Genomic DNA, 27,749 nt, shown 5'->3' with positions numbered 1-27,749 from the left:
GTGTTTCGGGAAGTGCTCCAGGGTCACGCAGGAGGCCCCGTGGGGACAATCGGACCCAAGCTCCAGCCTTCCCGGGTCCTCCAAGGGTGCCGGGGCTGGGGTGGGGGGCAGGGACGTCCCGAGGCCTGGGTCAAGGGTGGGGGGGGGGGCCAGGAAGAGCGCGGCGCCGAGTGGCCGCCCCGCCCCGCCCCACCTCGCTCCGCCCCCGCGCCCACGAGTGCCTGGTCCCTGCGGGACCACCCGCGCCCGGGCAGCCCCAGGCCACGATCGGAGTGAAGGAGAACCCAGGTAAAGGCCATCGGGGCTCGCCGTGGCGTGGCGTGGGCGTGTGGGGGTGTGGAGGAGCTTGGCTTCGGAGACCCCGCCCAGGGGGCCCCGGGGCAGCTGGGGCTGAGCTGGGGAGAGGGGGGTCCGCACCCCAGTTTTGCGGGACCCCAAACGTGGGCAGGCCCAAATGGGAGCGGGGGGGGGGCGGGGAGGGGCGAGGCGCACTTAGGAAATCGGAGAGGCACCTCCTCCTCCCCAGGCTTCCCTCCCCCCTCCATTCTCCCTCTCCCCTCCCACCCCCCCTCCCCCTTCCTCCTTCCCCCTCTGCTTTCCGTCTTTCCCTCTCCCTCCTTCCCTCCTCTTTTCTCCCCTTCCCTCCCCCTCCGCCTTCCCTGCCTTCGTCTCTCCCTCCCCTTCTGTGTGTCTATTTCCGTCCCTCATCTTCTGTCCATTTACTCCCGTCTAAAATGACTCAGTTTCCCACAGGTTTCTTTCCTGCTCTGTCAGCCTGCATTAATTGCTCTAAGACCCTTCTCAGCTTTGTCATTTTCTCTTCTAAGGTCAATCAACAAACCTTGATCACCATCATCTTCACTGTTAGAATGTATAAGCCCCTACTATGTGCAGGGCGCTGTGCTTGGTGTTGGCCTTACAAAGAAAGGTTAAAACCAGTTCCTGCCCTCAATGAGCTCACGGTCTAACTAGGAAGAGACAACAGCCAGGACAGAGGAGCAGAGGCTCAGAGAGAAGGCCCTGGCACTGAAGAGGACCAGGAGGGGCTTCTTGAAGAAGATGGGACTTGAAGGAAGGTGGGGGAGCCAGGAGGCAGAGATGAGAAGGGAAAGAAGCCTGAAGTCCAGAGAGGGAGGGTCTTGTCCAAGTAACAGCAGGGAGGCCAGTGTGAGGGCGAGCAAGGGGTTAAACAAACTGGGGTCCACCTTGTAAAGGGCTTTGAGTGGAGGAAGGGCTGGAGGGGGGAGAGACTTGAGGCAGATCCCTCCCTTCCCTCCCCCCAGCAGCTAACATAGTAATCCAGGGATGAGGATCCCCACCAGGGTGGGGGCAATCAGGAAGGGAGGAGGCGAATTCAGGAGAGTGATGAAAGTAGAATCACAAACCCTGGGGTCCTGGGAGGACGGTGGCGTGCTTATTCCTAACATGGAAATTTAGAAGAGGGGAGGGTTTGAGGGTGAAGGATAACAGTTCAGTTATGGACACGAGTGTAAGGTGCCTGCTGGACATCTACTTCGAGATGCCCAATGGAGAGTTGGAGTTGGGAAAGTGGAGGTCAAGGAGGGAGGTTAGGTCTGGAGAAACAGATGGGAGAATCAAGTTGTCTTCCCCATTAGATTGTAAGATCCTTGAGGGCAGGGGCATCGTGTCCAGCACATAGTAGGTGCTTAATAAATGTTTATTGACTGATTAATTTGCATCAAGATGGTCAGGAGTCCATATGAGTTGATGAGAACACCAAGGGAGGTAGTGTAAAAGAAAAGAGTGCTCAGTTAGTGAATGTGGTCAGGGGGTTTGACTTGGATTAAGATCCAGCACAGGAACCCAAGGAGTCCTCCAGCAGGTAGGAGAACTGCATGGCACAGAGTACAGAGACCTAGAAGAAAGAGAGAGGAAGAAGGGGATTAAGTGTCAGAGGCTGCAGAGGGGTCAAGGAGAAGGAGGACTGAGAAAAGGCCTTTGGATTTGGCCATTCAGCCATTCTGGGGAAATTTGGAGAGGGTAATTTCGGTTGAATGATGAGATTGGAAGCCAGACTGAAGAGGATTTAGAAGGGAATGAAAGGAAAGGCAGTGAAAGCACTGAGTGTAGATGGCCTTCTTGGAGAGCCTACCCACAAAAGGGAAGAGACAGAGAGAGGGAGGATGATAGCTAGTTGGGATGGATAAATCAAGTTAGGATTTTTTAAGGATGGGTGTTGGAGTTAGACTTTTATTTTCTATCAAATGGGGAAGTTAATCGGAATGGAGTAGGGGCAGCCAGGTGGCACAGTGGATAGAGTGCTGGGCCTGAAGTCAGGAAGACTCATCTCCCTGAGCTCAAATCTGGCCTCAGACTCTTTCTAGCTGTGTGACCCTGGGCAAGTCACTTCACCCTATTTGCTTCAGTTTCCTTATCTGTGAGCTGGAGAAGCAAATGACAAACCACTCCAGTATCTCTGTCAAGAAAACTCAAAAGGGTCACAGAGAGACGGACACAACTGAAAAACGTCTTAACAACTACTACCACCACCACCTGACTGAGTGGTTTGTGAGGATTCACCTGGATACTATATGTACAATGCTTTGTCAGCCTTAAGGTGCTATATAAATGTTAGCTGTTGTCACTATTATTATTATTATTATTGTAGATGAGGATGCCGAAGCCTAGAAAGGTGAAGTGACTTGCCCAAGGTCATCAAGACAGTGCCAGTGTCAGGATTTGAATTCTGCTCCTCCTGCTCCAGAACCAGTGTCCTTCCCACTGTACCAGGCTGCTTCCTAATACCTGTTTGCTGAATCGTGTGCATGACTGAGTTACTGTCTTTGTTTGTCTAAACCAGATCCCCGGCCCCAGGCCCCTGCAGCCCACGATGCCAACAGATGTGGAACCCTCTGTTCTTGCCAAGACCCTCCACCTTATCTTCCTCTCGACCTTCTGGGGGATGCAGATTTGGGTGACCTTCATTTCAGGTGCGTCTCAGGGGAGGATTTTATCTGGGTCATTGTGGTAGACTTTTACCCATCCCCTTCTGCGTTTGGCCTCAGTGGGGGATGCAGAGATTCAGTTCATCAGGCATGTATTAAACACCTGCCGTGTGCCAGGCACTGTCCTAGAAGCACAGAGGATACACAGACGAAAACGAGACAGGCCCTGCCCTCAAGGAGCTTACATTCTGTTGCTGAAGATCCATCCTACAGAGATTGAATATAGCATGTGCTCACATGAATAAGACCTAGCCCAGCTCTTGGGGACATTAAGTCTAGGGGTGGGGTCAGGGAAGTGAGACAAAGACAATTATGTAACTGGCAGGGTCAGGCAGGCTGTGGTAAGCACCTGATAACAACAATAATACTAGCTCGTATTTATGTAGTGCTTTTACATTTGACCCTCACAACCCTGGGAGGTATGTGCTTTATTATCCCCATTTTACAGATGAGAAAACTGAGGCTGGGAGCAGTTAAGTGAGTTGGCCAGAGTCACACAGCTAGTAAGTGTCCGAAGCAGGTTTCAATCTCAGGTCCCATGCTCTATCCACTACGTTCTCTGCCATTCCTCTTCCAGCCCGAGTCCGCCATTTTCTGGTCCCTTTTCTTCTCTATCTCCCCATTCATTTGTGCCGCCTGGAGTCCCCTCAGTCATTCAGACTCCCCAGTTGCTTGCACAGTGCACATGTAAGGCGCTTGGGGAAGGTACTTTTGGGCACAGGGAGTCCAGTGGGTTTAGGAGTGGTTAATGATTCCATTCTGGTCACCAACTCCTGGGTTCCTTGGCATCCTATATATTTTCTTTAGAAATAAGGGCTGTCACCTACCTCAGACAAGAAACGAACTTCCAGTCATCTTCTTTTGGCCCTCTTCCCCTCATCTGGAGGTCAGGGAGAATTGGCTCCTTCCGGAGCCTGGATACCCCCTCCGGGTCTGGCGGCTCCTTCAGGCATGGGATGGGCTCCTTTCCTGGCTCACAGACTTTTTCTCCAGCCCAACCCATCTGTCCTCCCTGAGGACTTCAGACCAACCTCCCCTTGAGCACCCTGGTCCTCCAAATCTCACCTGTAGCCATCTCTAGGGAAGCTCCCTCCCCTTAGATCTCAACATCCCAAATCACCGTCTTCTACCATGAGTCAGAACTCTGAAATCCCCCTCCTCATCCTTCCTGTGGTGCTCCCCACAGTGACTCCTCCCTTCTTTCTCCTCCCACCGCTGTATCCCCCTCTTCTCTCCCTCTCAGCAGAGGACCCTGAAAAAACTGACACTCTGAGTCTGGAGCACCAGCTCCCCATTCGAAGTCAGTCTACAATCACGCCTTCCTGTCCTTGGCTCCAGTCTGGAGGATGAGGTATCTTTCTAGCGGGGGGACACTCCTCCTATTTGCACTCTCAGTCTTGTCCCTAGCAGATCCCCCATCTAACTTATATCACATTTATACCTAATTTTTATGATTTTTTTAATGAATATGTCTGCTTCCTTTCCTGTTTCTTGTAGACACGTCCGTGACTCCCCATCTTTAACCCAACAGTCCCCCCCAGCGGTCCCTTCTCTCTCTCTCCTCCCTTTTACTGTTACAACCCTAGGATATCTCCACTCAGTGCCTTTCCTTCCTCACCATCTGCTCATTTCTCAGTGCCTTGCAACTCTGTTTCTGACCCTGCCTTTCATCAGAAACATCTCTCCAATGTTTCTAGTGACCTCTCACATTCTCGCTCAGGGGAGGCCACGTGGATAGTAAGCCTCAGTCCTGGACCCCTTGGGCAGCCAGGCTGGTAAAGCTTATGGACTTCTTTCTCAGAATCATGTTTTAAACGCATAACATAAAATACTTAGCATTACAGAGGAAACCAATTGTAGTGAAATACACTTATCCAAGTAGTTAAAAAAAACAACAAATAATCCCAGACCCCAGGTTGAGGACCCCTGGACTAGGCTGTATCGGGGCCCTTCCAGCTCTGACTTTGTGCATTTTAAGGATGAGAAAGGTGACAGTCAGGCTGCCCTAGGCAGACCACATGTGGAATATTTGGCTCAGGTCAGTCCTTCTGTTTCAGGAGGGCCTTTGACAAGCTGGAGTAAGTCCAGGGAAGGGGGATAATGCAGTGACTGGGGACCATGCCTTAGGAAGATCAGATGATGGACCAGGGAAGTTTATCTGGGGCCAGGGCATGATGTCCACCTTAAGGGTGAAGGGATGTCATGGAAGAGGGATTAGAATTGTTCCACTTGGGCCCAGGGACAGAGCCAGGGACAGAGGGGCAGATCTGGCCCTGATGTAAATAAACATCAGTCGATCTCGTTGGCAAGCACAAGAGAGCAAAGTTGTTGGCTTAATTCATTAACATTTCTTATAAACATCTGGGGTTTCACTGGTGTATGGAACTCCCTGTGAGGAAACCTCCCACCAGGACAGACGCTTCAGCAACTTGTACTATTAGAGAGTTATCTGAGAGACTGTGACTCCTCCATGACCCCACAGAAGCAAGGCTTAAGCCCTTTTGGCTAACAATGTGTTATCTGTGTTTTACAGATGAGGAAACTGAGGGTCAGGGGTTAGGTGACCTGTGTAAGGTCACACAGTTAGTATGTATTGAAGGCAGACTTGATCCCGCTTCTGTTTGTGAACGACTTACCCTATTGCACCAGGCAACAAAGTGAGGCTGTCCCAGGGGTATCCAATTTATTCCAAAGACATCAGTGAAAAATTCGTCCTGTTCAGACCTGGCATGCAGTGGGACGGCCTGTCATTGAGTTAGTCCATCTGTATCTAGGTCTGGGGTGGGCTCTTCAGGGAGGATGGTGAGTGAGGGGGAGGGAGGGATCCCAGCTGTTTCCCAGCATACAGACCCTAGACTGGCTTAGAATGGGACAGTTTCTTAGTTTCTGACCTATGGGATCCCTGAGACACAGGGTGGGCACGGGCAGGCATGATTCCTTTGATGGCCTATGCTCCAGACATATACCAAGGGTTACTTTGGAGAAAAAGGAAGTGGGTCAGAGTCAGGGAGAACCACAGATGATGGATGGGTAGTGGATGGGCAGGCCAAGGGCCCCAGCAGTACCCACAAAGGATAAAAAGCCCTCTCGTCCTTGAGTGGTTCCCCTGTGGAGGATTCCGGGAGACCCCAGACAAAAGTCACACAGGATGCACAGCTGGGCTTTGAAAACCCAAAAGTGTGGATATTGCCAAGGTGGGAATCTGTCTGAATATGCGTCTTTGTTCCAAGGTTGTGCTCTGTTTTTGCTTTTGTTTTTTAACCTGAGGGAGAGAAAATAATTCCTTGTTAATTGAAATAATGAACATTTCTAAAAAATTCGAAGTATTGGGGTGGGGAGCCAGAGAATTCTAGGCTACAGCCATTCTTTTGTTTTGTCTTTCCTTGTTAGAATTTAAGCTCCTTGAGGGCAGGCTTACTGACTTACCTTTTAGATTTGTTTTCCCAGGGCTTGGCACAGCGGGTGAGTGAATGAATGAATTCCATTCCTCCCCTGCCCCACACACTCCAGGTTGATTTTTTGAACCCCCATGCTGGACTTTTCTCCTAACCAGATTTCCACTTGTTAATATAAAAACAAACTCATTGCCTGGCTCTCTGCCCCTGTCCCGAATCCATCTCTGCAGGCTTTGTGATGGGTGGAAACCTCACCCGCCACACCCTGGGCTTCATCCAGAGCCGGCTTTTCCCGTATTATTTCCACATCGGCTCCGCCTGTTCCTTCTTCAACCTGACCATCTTTGCCATGTGCCACCCCAGGGAGCTGCTCAGCGATGAAGAGACCACACAGGTAGGGAAGACGGGCGGGGCCCAGCCCAAGTGGGCCACCCCCCCAGGGGTCTCTGGGCATCTCAGGGAGCCCTTGGTAAACCTCGCTAATGCTGAAAGTCGGAGGCCAGAAGCAGCGGGCTGGAAGGCTGCGTCCTGGCGCCTCCATCCTTACTGGTTCATCCTCCGCCACAGCTCATTGTTTTCTTCGTGTGCGTCATTGTGTCCGCGCTGAACGCCCAGTGGTTCGGCCAGATGACCTCAGACATCATGGCCGACATGCACCTCCTGGAGCAGAGCTACGGGCTGGGCCAGGACATCGGCTTCTTCTCCCGCAAGTCCTACACGCGGCTGCGCGAGTCCAATGCCAAGTACAGGAAGCTGTCCAGCCAGCTCACCCGCTACTGGCTCCTCTCCTCCCTCTGCAACCTGGGTTGCCTGGCATGTAACGGCTTCAGCCTCTACCACATGGCCACTCACCTCTCCACCTTGTGACCAGAGGCTGGCCTGTGGGGCCGGGCCAGTGCGGGGAGGGACCTGAGCCAGGTGATGCAGTGGGTAGTGTGGGGGCTTGGGGACAAGGAGGAAGGGACCCAGATCCTCCCTCACATCCTAGCCATATGTCCCTGGGCAATGAATGAGTGAGTGAGTGAATGAATGAATGAATGAGTGAATGAGTGAGTGAGTGAGTGCATGAATGAAGTTTGCTCATCTGTAAAATGAGGAATTTGGTCCCTTTCAGCTCTGTGTCTATGATCCTGTCATCTCAGTAAGGCTGTCCAGAGCCTTTTCTTAGAAACTGAGGTCAGCTTCTGGTCACATGGAAAGGACCTTTTGAGCTGAAGTTGTCAGAACCTTGTTTCCTGTCTACTTTCTTCCCAGAGTTTTGGTGCTGACCCACAGATCAATGCATAAATGAGTGGAAGAATGACTCCTTGAAAGACTGAATAAAGGGATAGGGAGATGAAGGGGTAGATGGATAAATGGATGAATGGATGATTAAATAGACAGATAAATGATAGATTGATGAGTGGATGGATGAATGGATGGACAGATGAGTAAATGGATAGATGGATGGTTGGGTAGTGGATGGATGAGTGGATGAATGGATGGATGGATGAGTAAATGGATAGATGAATGGTTGGGTAGGTGGATGGATGGATGGATGGATAGATAGTTGAAGGATGAATAGATGAGTAGATGGATAGATAAATGGGTGGGTGGGTAGGTGGTTGAATGGATAAATGGATGCATACACAATGAATACTTAAGGATGATGATGGGCAGTCCTAGTCCTGGTAACAGAGTTCTCAGTGGTTCATGGAAGCTTTTCCTCCGGATGGCATACCTCTAGAAGTCTTGCTGTTAACCCCAGTGATGATCGCACTGTGTGCAGACCTTAAAGACAGGACAACATCACAGGGTTGACTCCACTGGACCTGGAATCAGGAAGACCTGGGCCAAATCCCCATCCAGACACTCCTGAGCCTTGCCTGATGTTTGCCTCAGTTTCCTCATCTGTAAAAAAAGGGGGTTGGGCTCTGTGGCCAACTTTAATGTAAGACTTAGGTCTGCTGGTGTTGCCTTGGGTGAGCCCTTCCTCCCTCTGGGCCTGTTCTTGTAAACACAAAGGGGTCATAGTGTCACCTCCCCTCTAGTACAGCTCAGTCCAGGGGTGGCAGCTGTCAGGCCCTGCCTGGGGTTGCTGCCACGGCCAAATAATTAGGAGCTAACGACTTCAGGAGGCAACTTTTTAAATTTTATTTTTAAATAGAGCATCATGCGCTCTTCAAAGGACAGGAGTAATTGGTGGTCTGAGATTCCCACCTTCCTTTCCTGGCTGCACAAACAGCATTCTTCAGCCTGCTAAGCTTATTGAGGGAAGGACAGAGCACTTATTAAGCACCTACTATGTGCTAGGCATTGTGCTAAGCACTTTACAGATACATTGTTGGCCCCTTCCCCATGCAGCCCCACAGCCAACGTGTTCCTTGTGTCCCAGAAGGTACTTAAAGGGCTAGTGGCTCCCTGGCTGTTTTAAGAAGCAGTAGTCCACCTCCTACCAACCTGCACCACTGGCTGCCGGCTTCATGCCTTAACCAGCCAGTGTGAGTGACTTGTAAGCATTCCTCTCGCAAATGCCTGCTGGCTCCTTGTGCCTCCACTGGGGCCGAGGGCATCCCTAGGGCTCTGAGTCCCAGCCCTGACATCCCCTGTTCTAAGGCCCCTCCCAGCCCTGACATCCCTGTTCTAGGGCCCCTCCCAGCCCTGACATTTTGTTTTAAAGCTTTTCCCAACCTTGATACTCTCTGTTCTACAGCCCCTCCCAGCTCTGACATCCCTTGTTCTAAGGCCTAAGCCAAGCCTGACATCCTGTGTTCTGAGGTTTCCATCCCTCTTCCATGTTCCCTGGGCCAGCTAGGTATTACAGTGGAGAGCACCAGACCTGTAGTTAACCCCTGAATTAAAATCTGATCTGTTACTAGCTGTGTGACCCTTGGCAAGTCCCTCAACCCTTGTTTGCCTCAGTTTCCTCATCCGTAAAATGGGGACAATAATAGGACCTCTCTCCTAGGGTTGAGGATCAGATGAGATAATCCCCTTGATGTTCAGAGGAGGAAACTGAGGCCCAGGCAGGCTGACTGGCCAAAGGTCACCAGCTTGGTGAGGAACAGCTCCAGCCCTCTGCCTTAAGTCACAGCCCCTCAAAGCGTGTCTGCTCATCTCTAAAATGGGTGTAACAGCCCTCATATGATTATACAGACTGGCTCCCTGAAAGGAGGAAGGGGAGATACTGGGGGAAATCCAGTCAGTGTCAAAACAAGGTAGCAGCAGAAGTCTATTTAAGTGCTGTAAAGTAGTCAGTGTGAATGTGGAGAGTGCAAAGCTCGCCCTCTCAGGCAGCAGAGGCGGCTCGGGGTTCGGGGAGGAAAGCCGCCCGCAATCAGGGCTCCTGGTCAGTGCACACTGGACCCTTTGCTCCCAGAGAGGGTTCGTGGAAGAGAGGAGGGGACATAGTGCCATTAGGATTTCATTGCTATGATTCTGTTCCTTTATGAGCATTCTTGTTACTTTTAGCAAAATGAAGTAGTTCGGGGTTTATGGCTTCAAGTAGGATTTTATTGTTTTGTTTTCATGGAGATGGTCATTAAGTTGGTAATAAAATTATTTTAAAAACAATAATTACGCTGTATTAAAGTGGTGATCTGCCAAGAGTCTCTCCAAAAGGGGAGGGATTTGGACGGCAGCCGGGGAGATGAGCCCCAGCCAGCCAGGGGCAGCGAGATGCCCGCAGCCCCATCTCTTCTGCCAGCTCTCATCAGGTCAAGGCTGGTGTGCGGGCCCTCTGGGAGCCGGGGCTCTGAGCGCGATGCTGGGCAAGGCTTGATCGTGGGGGGCTGCCATCACTTCAGCCGATGTACTTTTCTGCCCCGGAGGAAATTCTTGCAAAAAGGAGACTGTTTTACTAAGATCAGAAAAGCCGGCATCCAAGCTTTGACAAAGTACCTGTGAGGATGACAGGGAAACCTCTTGAGCTCCCAGCATCGTCAGTCTGGGCTCCTTTCCCCAAACCCTTTGAGGTGAATGGCAAAGGGTCGGATTCCACAGGCCGGGAGGGCCTTCCCTGGTTGTTTTTTAAAGTCTGCTCAGCCCCTCCCTTCAATGGGGAGACCCTTGAGGCCAGTAAGTGCGCCCCCTGGTGTCCCCAGGTTGTGGGGGTGATATGGCCCCCAAAGGCACTGAGAGCGTAGGCAACGCCTCCCTATCACTCACTCTGCCCGATTTCATTAACAGTTTCTTTGGTATCATCACCTAAGCTTCCCTCATTCCCCCAGGGCCCTCCTGGGAAGACAGAAGCCACTGCTCCCCGCCCCTAGTCCTCCACCTCTGCAGAGGCATGGGAATGCCTCCCGATTCTCAGAGCCATGCTGACAGCCTTTGACCTGTGCCCCCTCCTCTGTGATCAGAGTCTGCTCAGGATAGAAGCGCTAGACCGTGGGGATGGGCTCATCCTCAGCACCTAGAACAGCACCTGGCACACTGGGGGCTCCACAGCTTCTCAGGAACATCCTTCACCTTGAACCTCACATTGCTGAGGTCAAGCACAGCAGCCTTCTTCCTGGGGTTCTTCCCCTTTGCTCCCCGCCCCCCGTTCCTCACAGCAATTCCATCAAGTAGGCAGAGCATTAAAAACAGAACCCTGCTTTGGAGTCAGAGGGTATGGGTTCAGATCCTGACTGCCTGGAGTTAGGGTTAGGGATTAAGTACCCTGGACAGACATCTGCAAAATGGAAGGACTGTCTTCAGGGTCTTTCCCAGCACTAAATCCAATGCTCAGGAGTGGCCTTGGTCAGCAGAACCGGGACCCCAACCCACGCCCCTGCCGGCTCCTAGGCCTGGGCTGCTTCTGCTGCTGAGAGCTGCAGCCTGTAAGTGACCAGCCCTCGGCTCTGTCTGCCCGGTGGGCAGGCCTGGCATCCCGGCCTTTCTCCCTCCTGTAGGGGAGTGGGGGAGAGTACAGCCTTGCCAGCCCGAGAGCGTGCTAGGCCTTTGAGAAAGCCCACTTGCACCAGGTGCGTCAGTGTGGAATTGGTTTCCTCCACTGCTCGGTCTGCATGTACTGGTTGGATTTCTTTTTTTTGAGCTAGGCAATGGGGTTAAGTGACTTGCCCAGGGTCACACAGCTAGTAAGTGTTATGCGTCTAAGGCCGGATTTGAACTCAGGGCCTCCTGAATCCAGGGCCGATGCTCTACTCACTGCACCACCTAGCTGCCCCCTGGCTGGATTTCTTTTGACCCAACACTGAGCTGGCCCATCGTGGCCTTAGCTACAGTAGCAGGTGGTGAGTTCCCTGGCCCCCAAGGGCTCCTGTTCAGGCCTGGGTTAGACCAGATGACCTCTGGATGCCTGTCACCAATGAGATTCTGGAGGGTTCTTCATTTTGTCCTGGTGGGAGAGTTACAGAGGGGAAGGGGAGGGTCCCGGATCCCTGAGGGACAATGGGAAAGAGGCTTGAAGTCCACAGGGCTTGTGGAAGCCCTCTGGTCCAAATTCGTGTTGCAGACCCTGGGAGCATTACTCTAGAGCCCATGGACACCCTGAGCCCCCATTCTTCAGGTAAGAAAACTGAGGCTCAGGGGCTTGCCCAGGGTCACCCAGCCAGGGAGGGGTGGGTCTCTGGTTCCCTGAGGCCGGAATGCCACCCTTCTCTCCAGAACGTTCTGGGTGCTCTGGCTGCTTGCCCCCAATGGAATGGAAGGCGAGGACAGGCACGGTTTCTTTACAGTGTTTGGGGTTAATAAATGCCTGTAAATGAATGAGTCCATGAAAGTGGGGGAAGCGCCGATCTGGCACCAACCGGTTCATTAGCAGGATGGGGACAACCTCCGATCACTGAGGCCAAGACAGCAGCCTCCCTATCATGTGTCCAGGGGCCCCTCCGTCAGGGCTGCAGGCCCCGGGGCACCCAGGGAAGCTGCCCCCAGGCCGCCAAAGCCCCCCAGGCTCTCTGCCACGGTGCTCCGAGCTGATGCCCAGGGACAGACTCCCCTCCCCGCCCCCCCCCCCGCCAGCGGGGACACAGGGAGGGGGCAGCACTGGATTTCCAGCCTGGGGACTCAGAGGCAGAGACTCAAAGATCTGGACGGGCCTCAGAGGCCTTTGGGTCCAGCCCCTTCACGGTACAGAGGAGAGTGCTGGGGGCACAAGCAGGCCGAGGCCCAGCCAGACGAGGAATACAGTGACAAGGATGGCGTCAGAGAAATGTCTGATCAAAAACGGGCCTGGGATGATATGTCTCCAGAGAGAGAGGGCGGGGAGGCCAGTGCACTCCCCTGGTGTCCTGCAGGCACCCGGAGAAACTGAGGCAGGCTCCACCGTGCTGGGAGGACGTGGATAAAGCTCCCTGAGGGGGCAGGGCTTAGCAGGGCCAGGCACACAGAAGGCACTTAATAAATGCTTCCTGACTGACAGGATGCTCAGGCACCGCTGGGCTGCGACATCATGACTCTTGTGGCGTGTCTGACGAAGATGCCCCGGGGTCTCCCTGCGCTAGAGCTGGCCGAGGACAGGCTCACTCTCTCCTCCCTGGTGAATGCCGTCATTTTCTGGAGAATCACAAACCTCCCCTGGCACCCAGGACTGTGTCTCCCCCCTCCTTTCTGGGCAGGGCCAGGGGCTCCTGTCTGCTCCCACCGCTACAGGGAAGCCCCCGCAGGTCTCCTTGGCAGGGCCTTCCCACCCCAAGGTGCTCACCTGGCATGCTGCAGCGCCTCCAGCAAGGTGCTCTCCTGGCTCACCTGGTACACCTCCTCCCGGTCTTCATCTTCAAAGTAGAGCTGGGGAAGGGGGGAAAAGAAGGGAGAATGGAACCTCTGGGGATGCAACGCCCGCCACCCCTGATAAGGCACCTACTGGGTGCCAGGCGCTGCACTAAGATTTGGGGAGACAGAGTGGACACGTCCCTGCCTGAAGGGAGCTTCCCTCCACTGGAGAACAAAGTGTGGGTGGGCCCACGGGCCTGCAGGACTCCATGAACCTCTCACCTCCAGATGATGCGGGTGATATTTCCGTTCTAGGTCCCAGGGAGGCAGCTCCTCAAACATAACCATTAAGTGGTCGATGAATCTGTAAGTCCCAAGGAAGCTTTGGGTCAGCCTAGTTCACTGACCCTCCTATAGTCGGGGAGGGCTCTCATGGGGAAGGGAAGGGGGGGCTCTGGGCCTCCCCCGCGCCTCTAAGGGCAGAGAAGGCAGGCAACATTCCAAAGTCGAACCCCCCGACTTTTCCAGGCTGGGCTGCCCAAGGAGCGGAAGTTACCTGGAGTCCTCGTGAAAAGCTGAGATAAAGTCTGTCTGGCCATACTCGGGGTAGAGGAACAGTGTGGGCCAGCTCAGCCGGCCGTGGTCATCCAGGGACACCCTGGCGCCAATGGCATTCTCGGAGCCCAGGCCCCCGCGGGGGGACATTGGCTCCTCCTCCTCATCCTCCTCGGCCGCTGGGGACACCAACTGGATGTTTCTTGCCTGGTTTTCAAACCAAACCCTAAAGTCACCTTCCTGTGTCCCCAGGCCTGGCCCAGCCTCGCTCCCGCCTCTCAGGATGCCGGACCAGACTCCCCTTCCACACAAAGCCTTCTCTGGCGCCCCAGCTGCCCCAGAGTTAAATGACTTGCCCAGGGTCACACAGCTACTAAGTGTCTGGGGGCAGATTTGAACTCAGGACATGAATCTTCCTGACTCCCGGCCCCCCCCCCCCCCCCCCGCTCTGTGCACCACGGCGCCCCCTAGCATTTACCAAGAACCAAAAAACCACCACCAGCTGCGGTGTTTTGTTTTTTGAAATTCTTACAGGTTTGTGATTTTATCAGCTCAGAGAGCTCCCGGTGAAGAAACGGCCTGTCCCAGTGTAGACCAACCACTCGTCCGTAACTGACTGGTCTTAGCAGTAGCCTGGGCTCCTACCCCAGGCATGGAGCTATAATTTGTCAGAGGCCACTTCTGAACTCCCAGCCTCCTGACTTGGGCTCAGACCCTCTGGCCTCTGCACTCTGACCCCATTCTTGTCTGCCAGACCCCCTGGGGCAGCTGGACAAGTCTGGGGCTCCTTTTGAGAGCTTTGAAAGGTACAGAACAAAATGCCTCAGGTTACAAAGGATGTGGAAAGGCCGTGATCAACATATCTTAAAAATAAGTTCAGGGCCCCGGGTTCAGAGCTCCTGCTGGAAGCCTTCTCCCTCCCACCTCCCCACCCCCGCACACGGCCCTCCCTGAAGCACAGACAGGACAAAGCTCTCAGCACTCCCCCACCTGGGTGCCATGCAAGCCGGCTCGAGCACCCACCTGGACAGCGTGAAGCAGCGCCCCCTTCTGGGCCTCGTCCTTCCTCTCCTTCATCTTTGCCTTCCTGACATCCCGCTCCGTGGCTCGCTGAAAGTTAAACCACACCCGGGTCAGTCCCCGGCTCCCCCACATCTCTTGGGAGAACCCTTAGGAATGACCAGCTGCATCTATCATCGGGGCAGAGCCAAGATGGCAGAGGGAAAGCAGTGACTGTCTTCAGCTCTCTCCCAAAGCCCTCCAAATACCTAAAAAAATGGCTCTAAACAAATTCTAAAGCAGCAAAATCCACAAAAAGACAGAGTGAAACAAATTTCCTGCCTAAGACAGCCTGGGTGGCTGATCGGAAAGGTATATCGCACCGGGCGGGGAGAGGAGCGCAGTACTGCGTGGGCGTGCAGGCTGCAGCAAGCCTGCATCAGGCCTCAGAGGACTGAACTGTGGGCAGCTGTGGTGGTTTCCAGACTTCTCAACCCCTGAATGCCAAAGACAAATTAGAAGGTCAGTGGGGAAAGTCTGTGACTGCAGTGAGAGAGGAGCTAGGTCTTAGCTGCAAGTCTCAAGCGCGGCGGCTTTTTCCTGAGCTCCCGGCCCACAGACTGAGGGGGAATCGAGTGGCTGATCAGAGGGGGATTATAGGGATCTCTTTGCCAGTGCTGAGGCAGGAATCTCTTGCTTTACCGGTGCTTGGATTTGGGTCACAGTTCTGAGGGGGCAGTCCTGGGGCGAGGAGGAGCGCTGGTGCAGTGGAGCTTGTTGTGGTAGGGGAAAGAAAACACCTTGCCCCTTATCATAGCACCCTAGAAGAACTGAAAATCTACAGGTCCCTAGAAGTACCTCTGAAAACAGCTGTACAAACCCCCAAAGCTTGGGACAGTATGTTCTCCACATTGGAAGCAGACTCTTACCTTAACAAAGAGTTTAAAACTCAAGTAATTGGCCGGGATCATGAGTAAGCAGCGCAAAAAGAGTCAGACTATATTATCTTACTTTGGTGACAAAGAAGATCAAAACATACAACCAGAAGAAGACAATAAAGCCAAAGCTCCTACATCCAAAGCCTTCAAGAAAAATATGAATCAGTCCCAGGCCTTGGAAGAGCTCAAAAGGGATTTTGAGAAGCAAGTAAGAGAAATAGAGGAAAAACTGGGAAGAGAAATGAGAGTGACGCAAGAAAATCATGAAAAGCAAGTTAACAGCTTGCTAAAGGAGACCCCAAAAATACTGAAGAAATTATCCAGGAAAACTGCCCTGATATTTTAGAACCAGAGGGCAAAATAGGAATTGAAAGAATCCACCAATCTCCTACTGAAAGGGATCCCCAAAGGAAAACTCCTAGGAATATTGTAGCCAAATTCCAGAGTTCCCAGGTCAAGGAGAAAATATTACAAGCAGCCAGAAAAAAGCAATTCAAGTATTGTGGAAACACAATCAGGATAACACAAGATTTAGCTGCTTCTACATTAAGGAACCGCAGGGCATGGAATATAATATTCCGGAAGGCAAAGGAGACAGGATTACAACCAAGAATCACCTACCCAGCAAAACTGAGTATAATCCTGCAGGGGAAAAAATGGTCATTCAGTGAAATAGAGGACTTTCAAGCATTCCTGATGAAAAGACCAGAGTTGAATAGAAAATTTGATTTTCAAATACAAGACTTGAATGGAACATGAAGAGGTAAACAGGAAAGAGAAAATCATAAGAGATTTATTAAGGTTGAACTGTTTACATTCCTGCATGGAAAGATGATACTTGTAACTCATGAGACCTTTGTCAGTATTAGGATAGTTGGAGGGGAAAAAATTATATGTGCATATATATAGATATAGATAGATAGAGGGCACAGGGTGAGTTGAAAATGAAGGGGTCATATCTGGAGAATAAAATTAAGGGGTGAGAGAGGAATATACTAGGAGAAGGAGAAAGGGAGAGGTAGAACGGGGTAAATTATGCCACAAAAAAAAAAAAAACAACCCAGAAAGAAAAGGCTCTTACGGTGGAGGGGAAACAGGGGAAGGTGAGAGGGAATGAGTGAATCTTATTCTCATAGGATTTGACTTAAGGAGGGAATAACATACACACTCAATTGAGTGTGGAAATCTGTCTTACCCTACAGGAAAATAGGAGGGGAAGGGGACAAGAGAGTAGGGGAATGATAGAGAGGAGGGCAGATTGGGAAAGGGAGTAATCAGAAGCAAATACTTCTGAGGAGGGTCAGGGTCAAAAGAAAGAATAGAATATATGGGTGGGCGGGATAGGATTAAGGGAAATAGAGTTAGTTTTTCACAGCATGTCTACTATGGAAGTGTTTTGCATGACTGCACATGTATAACCTATATTGAGTTGCTTGCCTTTTCAATGAGGGTAGGCAGGGAGGGAGGAAGGGAGAAAATTTGGAACCCAAAGTTTTAAAAACACATGTTTAAAAAGAAAATATTTTCACATGTAACTGGGAAATAAGAAATACAGGAAATGGGGTACAGAAATCCATCCTGCCCTACAGGAAAATTGAAGAAGGGGTTAAGAGAAGGGGGGGAGAGATAGAAGGGAAGGCAGACTGAGGGAAGGGGTATTTAGAATGCATGCCATCTTGGGGTGGGGGGAGGGGTGAGATGGGGTGAAAATTTGGAACTCAAAATCTTGTGGAAGTAAATGTTGAAAACAAAGAAAATAAATAAAAAAATTACCATTAAAAAAAAAAGAAAGAAAAGAAAAAGAAATGACCAGCTGCTAGAATGGGGGAGAACACCTTCATCAGAAGCTCTGCTTCTGGGGGAAGGAGAAGGCCAATGAGCGTCCGCAATGCTGAAGGCTGCCCTCACCATGGCATCATCCATATCCTCCACCTGCAGGGCAGTCTGTAGCACACTCCCACAACCTCCTGTTTTCTGTTTCTATTTCCTTTTCAATGCTCCCTAGTCCATCTCCACTGCTGTGAGGATTCCCACACAGGCGTCTCTCTTCATGCCCTACTATTTGTAAAAAGCGCTTAAGCACAGTGTCCAGCACATAGTAGGTGCTATATAATGCTTGTTCCCTTCCCTTTGACCCCCATTTCATCTAACAGACGAGTGACTCTGAACAAGGTACATCTTGTGCCAGAGAAAGGAGGTAAAATCGGCTCCACCCATGTCAAAATTCAGCAGGAAGATTTGTGATAAGGGTTTGACTTTTCCTTTTTTGTTGTTCAACACGTTACCTCTTTTGTGAATGTTTTCTAAAGTGTTTGAAGAGTTCACGACAGACTCAGAGCTGAAGTAACACCAGTAACAGCTGATGTTTATGAAGCACTTGAAGGTTTGCAAAGCGCTTTTAGATGTTACCTTATTTGATCCTCACAACTCTGGGAGCTCAGCGCTATTATTATGAGGATAATTAATAACAATGACACAATAATAACAATAAATAACATTTATATACCCCGTACTCTATGCCAGGTACTGGGCTAAGCACTTTATAATTACTATATCATTTGAGCCCCAAAGGACTCTGGGAGGTCAGTGCTATTATTATCCCCATTTTACAGATGAGCAAACTGAGCATTTTATAAATGTACTTCATGGTATAGACGGAATAGTGGAGATAACTGGAGATAATTAACAGAGGGAAGGCAGCAGCATTAGAGGGGGCTGGGATGGGCATCTCTAAAATGGGGGGGACCCTACCACCCCTTGTCACTCTCGACCTGGGATCCTAGGATTGGTTTTTATTGAATGTTTTTTCTTTTCTGGCGGATCAGCACCATCTCTGCCGTCCGCTAAGGCTCTGTAGGGCACCGATGGGTGGAGGGCCTGCCCTGAGTCACAGAGGCCAGGATGTGCCCTCAGGCCATGGTCACCCTGTCCATGTGGCTACCAACCTTCAGCTTGTCCGCCTTGGCCCTTATTTCCAGAAGCTTCCTCTCCTTGGAGTCCAGCCTCAGGCCCTCGTCACACCAGCTCACCGCCTCCGAGAAGTTTCTCAGTTCTAGATGACAGATCGCACCTGTGGGGACCCAGGGGCTTTAGAATCCTTTGGAACTGAAGGACTCAGAAAGAGCCTGTCCCTAGGGAATAATGAGAATCCACAATCGAGGAGGGAAGAACCCTGGACCAGGGGTCTGGAGGCTGGGCTGTGGGGTCCACACCAGGGGGGTGAACCAGGCCACCTTTGGGGTCCCTCCAAGCTGTCCCTTCTACCATTCCTCATTACCTTCTACTTTATGTTACCTCAAGACTGTGAGCTCCCAGAGGCTGGGGCCCACGTAATTTCACTCCTGTGTCTGCACTGTCTCAAATGTCTAACCCATTTCTGATGTTAATTCTGAGGCAGCGGGGTGGTGCAGGGGAGAGAGCGCCAGGTCTGCTGTCAGGAAGCCCTGAGCTTGAATCCTGCCTCTGACACTTCCTAGTGCGGCAAACCATTCACCTCTGCCTGCCTCAGTTCCCTCATTTGTAAAATGGGGATAATAACAGCCCCTACTTCATAGGGTTAGATGTATATATGTTTGCTCTGGATAAATGTTAGTAGTTATCATTAGCTACTGTAGAAAAAGAGAAAGAAGAACTCGGCCCAATGGATTTGTCAAGCACCGTCTGCTAGCACCCGACACCCCTGCGTCTCCAGAGCATCACAGGAGCATAGAAATGCGTGTGAATGTGACTGTTTGTCAAAGACAGAAAGGGAATGGAGTGAAGGCTGAGAGGAAGAGCTCAACAGCCCAGGCCTCGGGCACCATCCCTGGGACGCTGGGGCCCTTCCCCAGGTGCTGGGACCCTCCCTGAGACACCAGGGCCCTCCCCAGGACGCTGGGGCCCTTCCCCAGGTGCTGGGACCCTCCCTGAGACACCAGGGCCCTCCCCAGGACGCTGGGGCCCTTCCCTAGGTGCCGGGGCCCTCCCCAAGACACCAGGTGCCCTCCCCAAGACACCAGGCGCCCTCCCCGAGACACCAGGACCCTCCCCAGGATGCTGGGGCCCTCCCTGAGACGCTGGGGCCCTTCCCCAGGTGCTGGGGTCCTCCCCATGTGCTGGGGCCCTCCCTGAGACACCAGGGCCCTCCCCAGAATGCCGAGGCCCTCCCCCAGGTGCTGGGGCTTTCCCTCCCAGAGGGGACACCCAGCAGGGGCAGGACCATCCAGCTTTCTGCATCGGTATCCCCAAGCCTCACACGACGCTAAGCCCGCAGAAAGCTCTGACAAATGTGTTTTTATTTATTCATTTGGGTATCTACCTATGTATTTATTCATTCATTCGTCCATCCATCTCAGAGCTTAAGACATGTTTGCTGACTTTACCTGCGTTTGCTGAAGGCAGGGAGGGGTCAGGGAGAGACCTGGGCAGAGGGGGGATACACTGGGCTAAAATCCAACCTCTGACACTCATAAGCTGCTTGGCAAAGGCCAAGTCACTTAACCCCCTGGGCCTCGGCTTTCTCATCTGTAAAACGGGGCTGTCGAGAGGCTGAAGAAAACACTAGCCTTTGGAGGCCAGCTGTTCTTCTGACGATCATGACAACGTCCTCCTGCACACCACCCAGGCGACGGATGGAGACTTCTCTGTAATTTATCCCTGTCCAGGGAACTGAGGCCTAGCAGCTGCCCTCTGGGATGCCCAGACTCCCACCAAGGGCATCCAGGGCTTTCCCGGCCCTGCTTTCTAGCCACCAGCTCGCGATGCCTGCCCTGCCCCACCACCAGAAACCTGTGGTTTTGCTCTGCTGTGGGCCTCCCTCTCAGAGTCTCCTACCCTCAGACCTCCCTAATCCTTGTTTGTCCAGGAAACAGAGAAGAGACAGAGACCTGGGGAGTCCGCCCAGCACCTGCTGCCACACACTTCAAACCAACCCCGGGGTGGCAGAGAAATTAACATCTGATGAATACATTACAACCTCCAAAGAATCTTTAAGCCTCTCAAAGAAAAAGTGCAATTTGAGCAAAAAAATTATTAAAAACATCACTGCACAGAAGGGTCTTCGGCTGACAGAAGGGGGAAGTTGCAGGAGCCTGGAAAGGCCCAATCTGCCCCCAAAGGTGGGATCCCTCATCTTTCAATTAACACAAGCGGCGCATTTGAAAACTCTTGCCTTTTGATCAGTTAATGCAAAATAACCAAGGATGTGTGGCTGTTGGTGCAGCCGTAATTACATTTAAAAGAAGAGTTTTCAATTTCAGCATAAAATCCTGAGATAAAAGGAATTAGTTTGCACTTTGGGGAATCTTTTTTAAAATGAGTGTTTTGCTGGATCAGAGATTTAGAGCCGGCAGGCATCTCAGAGGCTATGAAGCCCACCCCCTGCCCATTTTACAGGAGAGGAAACTGAGGCTCAAAGAGGTTAAGTGACTTGCCTGAGGCAGCAGGTGATGGTGCTAGATTTGAACTCAGGTCCTCTCACTGCCTCAGCCTTCTTTCTACTGCACTCGCAAGGCCTCCTTAGCAGAATGAACTCACTGTCTCAATATTCAGAGCTGGGAGGGACCCTGGAAATCAGGGAAATTTAGAGAAGGTGCCCTGGGCCTGGAGTCAGGAAGCTCCCAGTTCAAATCCTACCTCAGACATTTACTAGCAAGGTGACCCTGGGCAAGTCATTTCACCTCTGTCTGCCTCAGTTTCCTCATCTGTCAAATGGAGATAACCCCAGCACCTCCTTTTCAGGGTTACTGTAATGTTGTTTTGCAAGCCTTTAAACACTATACGGATGCAGAGGGTGAAGTACTTGCCCATACTTCAGAGGCAGGACCTGAACCCACGTCTTCCCGGCTCTGGAGCAATGTTTCTTGTGCACCCCTTGCTGGCCTCCTTCCCTCATCCTCTCTCTCTCCTCCTCTTCCCCACCACTCTCATCTTTCTCCGTTTCTCTCTTTCCCTGCTTTCTCCATCTGTCTCTTCTCTCTCTGTCTCCCTTCCTCCTTCTGTTTTCCTCATTCTCCTCCCTCCCTTTCTCTTCCCTGAGTTCTCACGGGTTGCTGCACCAGTGTAGACTGACCCCCCACAAAAGGCTTGAGTAGACAGGACTTTGGGGTCCCTGTGACCCAGGAGCTCCCTGCTGCCATGGGCACGACACCCCCTGAGGATTCTAAGCCCTTCTGGTCCGACCCTCCAGGCCCAGGCTTCGAGAGAAGGGCTTCCGATGCCCCTAGTCCTCTCCATGCCCTACAGGGCACCTAAAACAACATGGCGGACCTCAACCTGGAGCCTGAGTACCTGGGTTCTGATCCTACCTCTAATTCTCACCAGCAGTGTGACCTTGGGTAAGTCACCCCTGTAAAATGAGGGGGTCGGACTCCAGGGCCCGAGCACCCTCAGCTCTGTATCTATGAGCCTCTCGATGACCATCAACCCTCCAAAACCAAGGCCCCCCTTCAATGCCCCAGCTCCACGACAGCTAAAGGATTTTGTGTGTGTGCGTGTGTGCGCGTGAGTGCGTGCGTGCGTGTGTGCTCGCGTGCGTGTGCGTGGCAGGGGAGACGTCTCCTTCCGCTGGGCGGGGAGGAGGCTCACCTCTGACGATGGCTTTGAGGTGGCTCGGCCTGAGCTTCCTGGCCGCCGTGGCGTCATTCAGAGCAGAGCGCAGGTTACCTAACAACCAAGAGGAGGAGAGCGGCCACCTGTCAATCACAAACTCATTCTGCTTGAATTTCTAAAGCAAGTCAAGTCAAGGACAGGGATGGGGCCCCGGAGGTGGCCAAAGCAGCCGGTTGCCTGGGACAGAGCACCAACAGCTAAAGTGACCGGCGGCTATAAAGGGTCAGAAAATGCCTCACTAGATTGAATCACCCAGCCCTCACAACAACCCTGGGAGGGATGGGCTGCCGTGAGCTCCAGGTTACAGGTGGGGAAACTGAGGCACCTCGCCCAGACAGTCTGTGTCTGAGGGGCAGCCACAGGTCTGTGGAGCCCCAGCAAATCTCCGCCGGAAGGGCCAATGCTATCGCCTCGGGCACCTCGGGCACACCGCCTCCCTGGGCATCAGATTTCCCATTTATAAAACCAGATGGTCCTTGCAGCTTTGGCCGAGGGTCCCAAGAGTCCCTAACATGCAACGCATGGATCAGCATCGTTCAGTGTGGAACGGGAAGGAGATCCTGGCCTTTCTGGGTGGGGACGGGCTGGGCCAGGCAGTCAGAGACCCCTCCGGGCTCACAGATGCTCCCTCACTCCCTGCAATCCCTTGGCATGGTCACAGCACACACGAGGGGCACACGGAGCAGCCTTGGGCCCGATCCCGCCCACCCTGGCCTCCAGACAGGAGGGCCCGAGCAGACGCCTCACCCCTTGCAATCCCCCTACGTGGTCACAGCACACCCCCACACGCGAGGTGCTCCTGTACAAGCCTTGGGCCCAATCCTGCCCCACCCTGGCCTCCAGACAGGAAGATCTGAGCAGCCGGCTCACCCAGGTGATACTGCGCTGCTGCACGGTTGGTCAGAAGCACGGCACTGAGAGTGGGGTCCGAGCACTTCTTACTGAGCCCTTCTGTGTACGCAGCCACCGCTTTCTTGTAGTCTCTATCCTTGAAGTAATCGTTGCCTTCATCCTTGTAGGTCTTGGCCTGCTCTGTGGAAGGACGACAAGCGTTTGTGTCCATCCTCCCTCCCCGAGGCCTTGCAGGGACCAGGCGCCACCTGGGCACCTTCGTTTATGAAGCCCCTACTACGTGCCAAAGACAAAAGCTGACAGTGGTCTCAGTTTTTAAACAAATTTTACACAAATTGTGATACTTGTGATTCCTTATTTTCTCATAGCACTTTCTGATTATAAAGTGCTTTCACCTATATTACAGAATCACAGATTTCAAGCTGGAAGGGAACTTCCTCAATCACCCACTGGACAGCCGAGGAAAGGGAGGCACGGAGCGATGGACTGGGCAGAGCTGAGACGTGAGGCCCTCCACCTCCAAATCCATCACCCCACAACGAGGGGAGTGCCACCCAGCAGCCCAGTGACGGAGCTGATATCAACCCTATCATTCAGATTTTTAACCAATCAGAAAAACGGGCCAGGTCTCCCAGCACTCACGTGGTGACCCGTCCAGGGCCCCCACCCCAGCCACCACATTTCCTGCACCTTCCGGGGGTCTCTCGTCATCAAAAATGAGGGACTGCAGACAAGCCAAATCGGGATTTTCTTGGGGATTGATTTCCGACGGGGCTTCCTTCATGAACATCGGGATCTTATCCAACTCCTGGAAGAAATCAATGAAGGGAAGAAACACATAGAAGTCAGTTTTAAAATGCAAAGTCCTCATCTCAGAGCTTTGTCTCAACTAAGAAAAATATTATTCTAAGAGGCTTCCTATATATGGATGGTCAATCAATCAGTCAATCCACAAGCACTAACAACGTGCTAGGTCCTGTGCTGGGCACACACGGATAGTCCGAGATCTTCGAGGGGCAGATGAGGTCACAGACAAAAAGGATGAGTTCAAAAACAGTGGGGGCAGCACCAGTGAGGGGAATAACAGAGGGCTCCTGGCAGACTTGTATTCTTTGGACAGATGTCCTGGGAGGCCCTCCTTGCTCCTCGAGGCTATGAAAAGTGTGAACAGAACTTTTCTCCATTCCCAACTGAAGCCTGGCCAGTCCCAAAGAGGTCCATCAAAACTTCTGTCTGACTTTGACTTTTAAAGTTAGAAATCCACAAATCATTTACCCAGGCCTCAAGCAAGGGGCCAAGACTCAACATTTACCACACCCAGGGGTCTGCTGGAGCCAGCTCAGAATGGCTCCTGAGCCAATTGTTAAATTTTCAGCATGAGCATGTATACCTGGGTATTTAGCAACCATTACAAATCAAGGCTTCATTTATTGTTTTGTTAATTGTCTAGACTTAAGAAAGGGGTAGAGAAAATCTTAATAATGCAGATTAAACTTTAAAATGTGTCAGGTCATTACATTTTTTGAAAGCCAGTTGTTAAATATTTACCTATACCCTACCTTGTGTTCCAAGGACTGAAACCCTACACCTTTCAGAGAGACCTTGATGGGGGCTCAAAGGAGCCTCCTTCCCACAATGTGTCCAGAGAGGGTCTAGCCTTTGTCCTCCAAACCCCCATCTCCCAAGGCAGCTCAGTCCACCTAGGAGGGGCTTGGGCTGGGTCTGATTATTAAGGAGTCATGGCTGACATCGGCTTGGGTCAGGATCAGTCGGAGGCATCACTTTGTGAACCAGGGAGATCACCAAGCAAGGGGGCATGCTTCTCACGGGCAAGCAGAAATAATAGCTAATAATAATAACTAACATTTACAGAGGGCCTGCCATGTGCCAGGCACTGTGCTAAGTGTTTTGTAAGTATTATCTCATTTGACCCTCATAACAACCCTGTGATGTAGGTGGTATTATCACCTCCATTTTACAGATGGGGAAACCGAGGCAGACAGAGGCAAATGACTCGCCCAACGTCGCCCTGCTAGGAAGTGAGTGTCTGAGGCTGGATTTGAACTCGGGTCTTCCTGACTCCAGACCCAGCTGCCTCTAGAGGGAAGAAGGATGAGCCAATTTCAGGATTCATTTGCTAAGCGCCTACTGTGCGCAGAAAGCTTTGTTCGCATGAGGAGGAGGGGCTCTGGACGAGGGCAGGGTGGAGCAGGGTTGGAACCAAACCCTGGCCCGCATTTACTTGCTGGGGGGTCCCAGGTGGTCCAGGAGTCCTAGACCTGGGAGTCGGACGTGCGAGGTTCGAATCCTGCCTCGGACCCCGGTCACGGAAGCTCCCTCGGCCTCAGTTTCGTCATCTGTAAAATGGGGGTGGTTACAGCCCCTCCTCCCTCCTGGGGGAGGGGAGCGCCTCGCAAACCGTCCCTTGCGACGGACACGGCGGCCGCGGTTGTTTCCATCGGGGATCCCCTCCCTCTGCCTGCCTCGGCTTCCCTATCTGTCCAATGGGCAAGACCAGCCGGGCCCCGACCCGTGGGATGGAGGGGTAAACTGAGGCCCCGCCCCCCCGCGGCCGCACCTGCTCCCACGTGTCCTCGTGCAGGCGGCCCCGGTACTGCTGGCTGCGGAACTTGTCCAGGAAGGCGTCCATGGCGTCGTCCTCCCCCGGCCCCGGCCCCGGCCCCTCGCCCAGGCCCGGGCTCCCCGGCTGCCGCGCCTCCATCTGCGCTCCGGCTCGGTGGCCGCGCCGGCCTCCCCGACTTCCGCCCTCACTCGGCCGGTCCGTGTCGACTTCGGTCCCCACTTCCGGTGCCGTAGGGTCCCGTGGGCCCCGCCCTCGAGTTCCGCCCACGGACGGCCTGGCCCGGCTTGGGCCGGAGATGCGGAGGGGAGGAGGATGAAGACTGGGATCGTAGTCTTAGGGAGTGGAAAGTGCAGAGAGCCCTGGCTCGGACTTGGGTTCAGGTCCCACCTCCGACACTTATTACCCCTGTGACCTTGGGCCAGTCACTTCACTTCCCTGGGCCTCAGTTTCCCTTTCTGTAAAATGAGGATTGGATGGCTTCTAAGGTCCCTTTCAGCGCTCGAATACTGTGAACCTCCGAGGTCAATTAGTCGCATCTTACAGAAGGGGAAACTGAGGCACGGAGTACTTAAGGACCGTGTTGAGTAGGCTTTGCCTTGGGCACAAGGTCCCGATGTGTGCCTCACCACCCATGCTCTCCAAGACTGTCCTCACTTTTCTGCACTAATTTACTTCGCAGCATGATATCTTTCCTGATGTAACCCCCTCCCAAGCTGGCAGTGACCCCTGCTCCCCAAATTTCTTTATACTTCGTGTAGTTTTAGACTTTCTCTTCATGTGTGCACATTTCGTCCCCCAGTAGAATGTGAGTCTGTGGCACCGCGGGCACAAGAACGAGGGCCTCCTCCCTCCTTTCCCAAGAACACGCGAACACTAACTAACCAATCTAGCATTTATAGTGCCAGGAGGCAGGCTAGGCAGCTGCCGAGGGCTACTTTAAACTCTTCTTCCAGGCCCTCAGCGGGTCCAAGATCGAGGACCTGCGGTGATGGCTGACAGGGAGGTTCTCTTTGCTGGAGTTCCATCGGTGGTTGGTGGCCGGGTCGCAGACCCAAGCGTCTCCCCGGGGAAGGGACCAGGAGTTCCGCCAGCAACTGGCTAAGACGTGGTCCTGGGCTTGGGCTGCAAAGATGCACACTGATGCTTCTGGGTCGTGCCTCAGGGCCTCCAGGGCTGTGAGGATGGGAAGATGGGAGCCAGAGGAGAGGAGGAGAGAGCAAAACGGGATTACCCAAGGCCTCTGCACCCAGAGTGGCCCCGGAGGGAGCTTCTGCTGGCTTCCTTCCCACACTTTCTGGCTCATGGGTCCGCAGTGGCTCCCTATTAAATTCAAGGTCCCTCTCTGGCCTGGCATTTAAAGCCTTGACCCCCTGACCCATTAGTTTCTTCTTGTTTTGTGCTACTCCCCTGAACGTGTTTTATACTCCATTCATTAGTACTGTCTTTTCAAATGATCGTATGTTACTTATCAGTATACATGGCACACCTCCCCATTAAAAGGAAGAGTAAATAGGGGGTATAATGAGTGCCCGCACTGAGGTGTGTATGGACATCACAGCATTTTTGAGTTGGATGGGACCTCAGACACCATCTCGGCCAACCCATGTTTGAAAAGAATCCCCACCACTACACATACAACAAGCAGCCACAGCCTTCTTTTGTAGACCTCTAATGAGAAAGAACAGCCCACCTCCTGAGGCACCCCATTGCACTTCTGGACAGTTCTTGTTTGGAAGTGTTTTCCTAACACCTGACCTAAATCTACCCCTTCAGAACATGTCCACATTGCTCCTACCAAAGGGACCAAATCCAAGCCCTCTCCCACATGAGCACCACCCAATTCTTGAAAACAGATCATGTCCTCCATGAGTTTTCTTTTGTCTAACCTAAACATCCATAGTTCCTTCAACCTTGGATAAGGATGAGAGAGGCTGAAGAGGGAGGAAAGGAAACCCTCAGGAGAAAAGTGGTGGTCATTGAGAGGGAAGAGGAGTCTCTGAAGGTTTTGCTTCATCTTGTAACAGGCAGATGGCAACTCTGGAAACTCACCCTCACTTTGCCAAAGAAGCTGGTAGACCAGATGGCCTTCCTATCAAGCCACAAGAGGTAGTAGCAAAAGTTGTGGAGAAAGAAAGTAGGAGAGCGGAAGACAGAGGGAGAAAGAGAGAGAGAGCATGAGATGAGAGATCATGAAAGGGGTAAGAATGAGAAAAGAAAGAGAATAAGAGATAGAGAA

General features: G+C 52.4%; 3 protein-coding genes across 5 annotated transcripts in view; 1 reads left to right on the top strand and 2 right to left on the bottom strand.

Moving 5' to 3' along the window:
* The first annotated feature begins 204 nt into the window (after window positions 1-204).
* Window positions 205-7,786, top strand: LOC114036319 (transmembrane protein 205-like). 3 transcript variants are annotated; one of them, XM_027852780.1, is made up of 4 exons: window positions 205-288; window positions 2,822-2,951; window positions 6,592-6,755; window positions 6,929-7,786. In XM_027852780.1, the coding sequence occupies exons 2-4, from the start codon at window positions 2,852-2,854 to the stop codon at window positions 7,226-7,228; spliced, it is 564 nt and encodes a 187-aa protein (XP_027708581.1). In that variant the 5' UTR covers window positions 205-288; window positions 2,822-2,851; the 3' UTR covers window positions 7,229-7,786. The 3 variants fall into 3 exon arrangements, with proteins under 3 accessions (XP_027708581.1, XP_027708582.1, XP_027708583.1); XM_027852781.1 differs by lacking the exon at window positions 205-288 and adding an exon at window positions 846-1,076; XM_027852782.1 differs by lacking the exons at window positions 205-288; window positions 2,822-2,951 and adding an exon at window positions 4,213-4,317.
* Window positions 7,787-9,550: 1,764 nt separating this feature from the next.
* On the bottom strand, window positions 9,551-25,610 carry TTC4 (tetratricopeptide repeat domain 4). The gene is made up of 10 exons (XM_027852778.1): window positions 25,508-25,610; window positions 23,620-23,737; window positions 22,948-23,109; window positions 22,054-22,131; window positions 18,435-18,559; window positions 14,576-14,662; window positions 13,554-13,759; window positions 13,280-13,361; window positions 12,990-13,072; window positions 9,551-10,240 (listed from the first exon to the last, which is right to left on the bottom strand). The coding sequence occupies exons 1-10, from the start codon at window positions 25,577-25,579 to the stop codon at window positions 10,138-10,140; spliced, it is 1,116 nt and encodes a 371-aa protein (XP_027708579.1). The 5' UTR covers window positions 25,580-25,610; the 3' UTR covers window positions 9,551-10,137.
* An 834-nt stretch (window positions 25,611-26,444) lies between these two features.
* Window positions 26,445-27,749, bottom strand: part of MROH7 (maestro heat like repeat family member 7) — a 58,014-nt gene continuing 56,709 nt past the window's right edge. The window contains exon 22 of the mRNA XM_027852852.1: window positions 26,445-26,686. Coding sequence (XP_027708653.1) covers window positions 26,445-26,686 — 242 coding nt within the window. The remainder of the gene's footprint in view (window positions 26,687-27,749) is intronic.

This window comes from Vombatus ursinus, unplaced genomic scaffold (assembly GCF_900497805.2).
Source record: "Vombatus ursinus unplaced genomic scaffold, bare-nosed wombat genome assembly UNPS02009824.1, whole genome shotgun sequence".
NCBI lineage: Eukaryota > Metazoa > Chordata > Mammalia > Diprotodontia > Vombatidae > Vombatus > Vombatus ursinus.
This window is presented reverse-complemented; position numbering and strand designations above follow the sequence as displayed.

Excerpts from the sequence above, each read along its gene's own strand:
- LOC114036319 (XM_027852780.1), top strand. The coding sequence starts at position 2,852 with ATGCCAACAGATGTGGAACCCTCTGTTCTTGCCAAGACCCTCCACCTT. Across the intron at positions 2,952-6,591 it reads TTGGGTGACCTTCATTTCAG|GCTTTGTGATGGGTGGAAAC; the intron begins GTGCGTCTCAGG and ends CCATCTCTGCAG. Across the intron at positions 6,756-6,928 it reads GCGATGAAGAGACCACACAG|CTCATTGTTTTCTTCGTGTG; the intron begins GTAGGGAAGACG and ends CCTCCGCCACAG.
- TTC4 (XM_027852778.1), bottom strand. The coding sequence starts at position 25,579 with ATGGACGCCTTCCTGGACAAGTTCCGCAGCCAGCAGTACCGGGGCCGC. Across the intron at positions 23,738-25,507 it reads ACGAGGACACGTGGGAGCAG|GAGTTGGATAAGATCCCGAT; the intron begins GTGCGGCCGCGG and ends GATTTCTTCCAG. Across the intron at positions 18,560-22,053 it reads CCTCAAAGCCATCGTCAGAG|GTGCGATCTGTCATCTAGAA; the intron begins GTGAGCCTCCTC and ends GGGTCCCCACAG.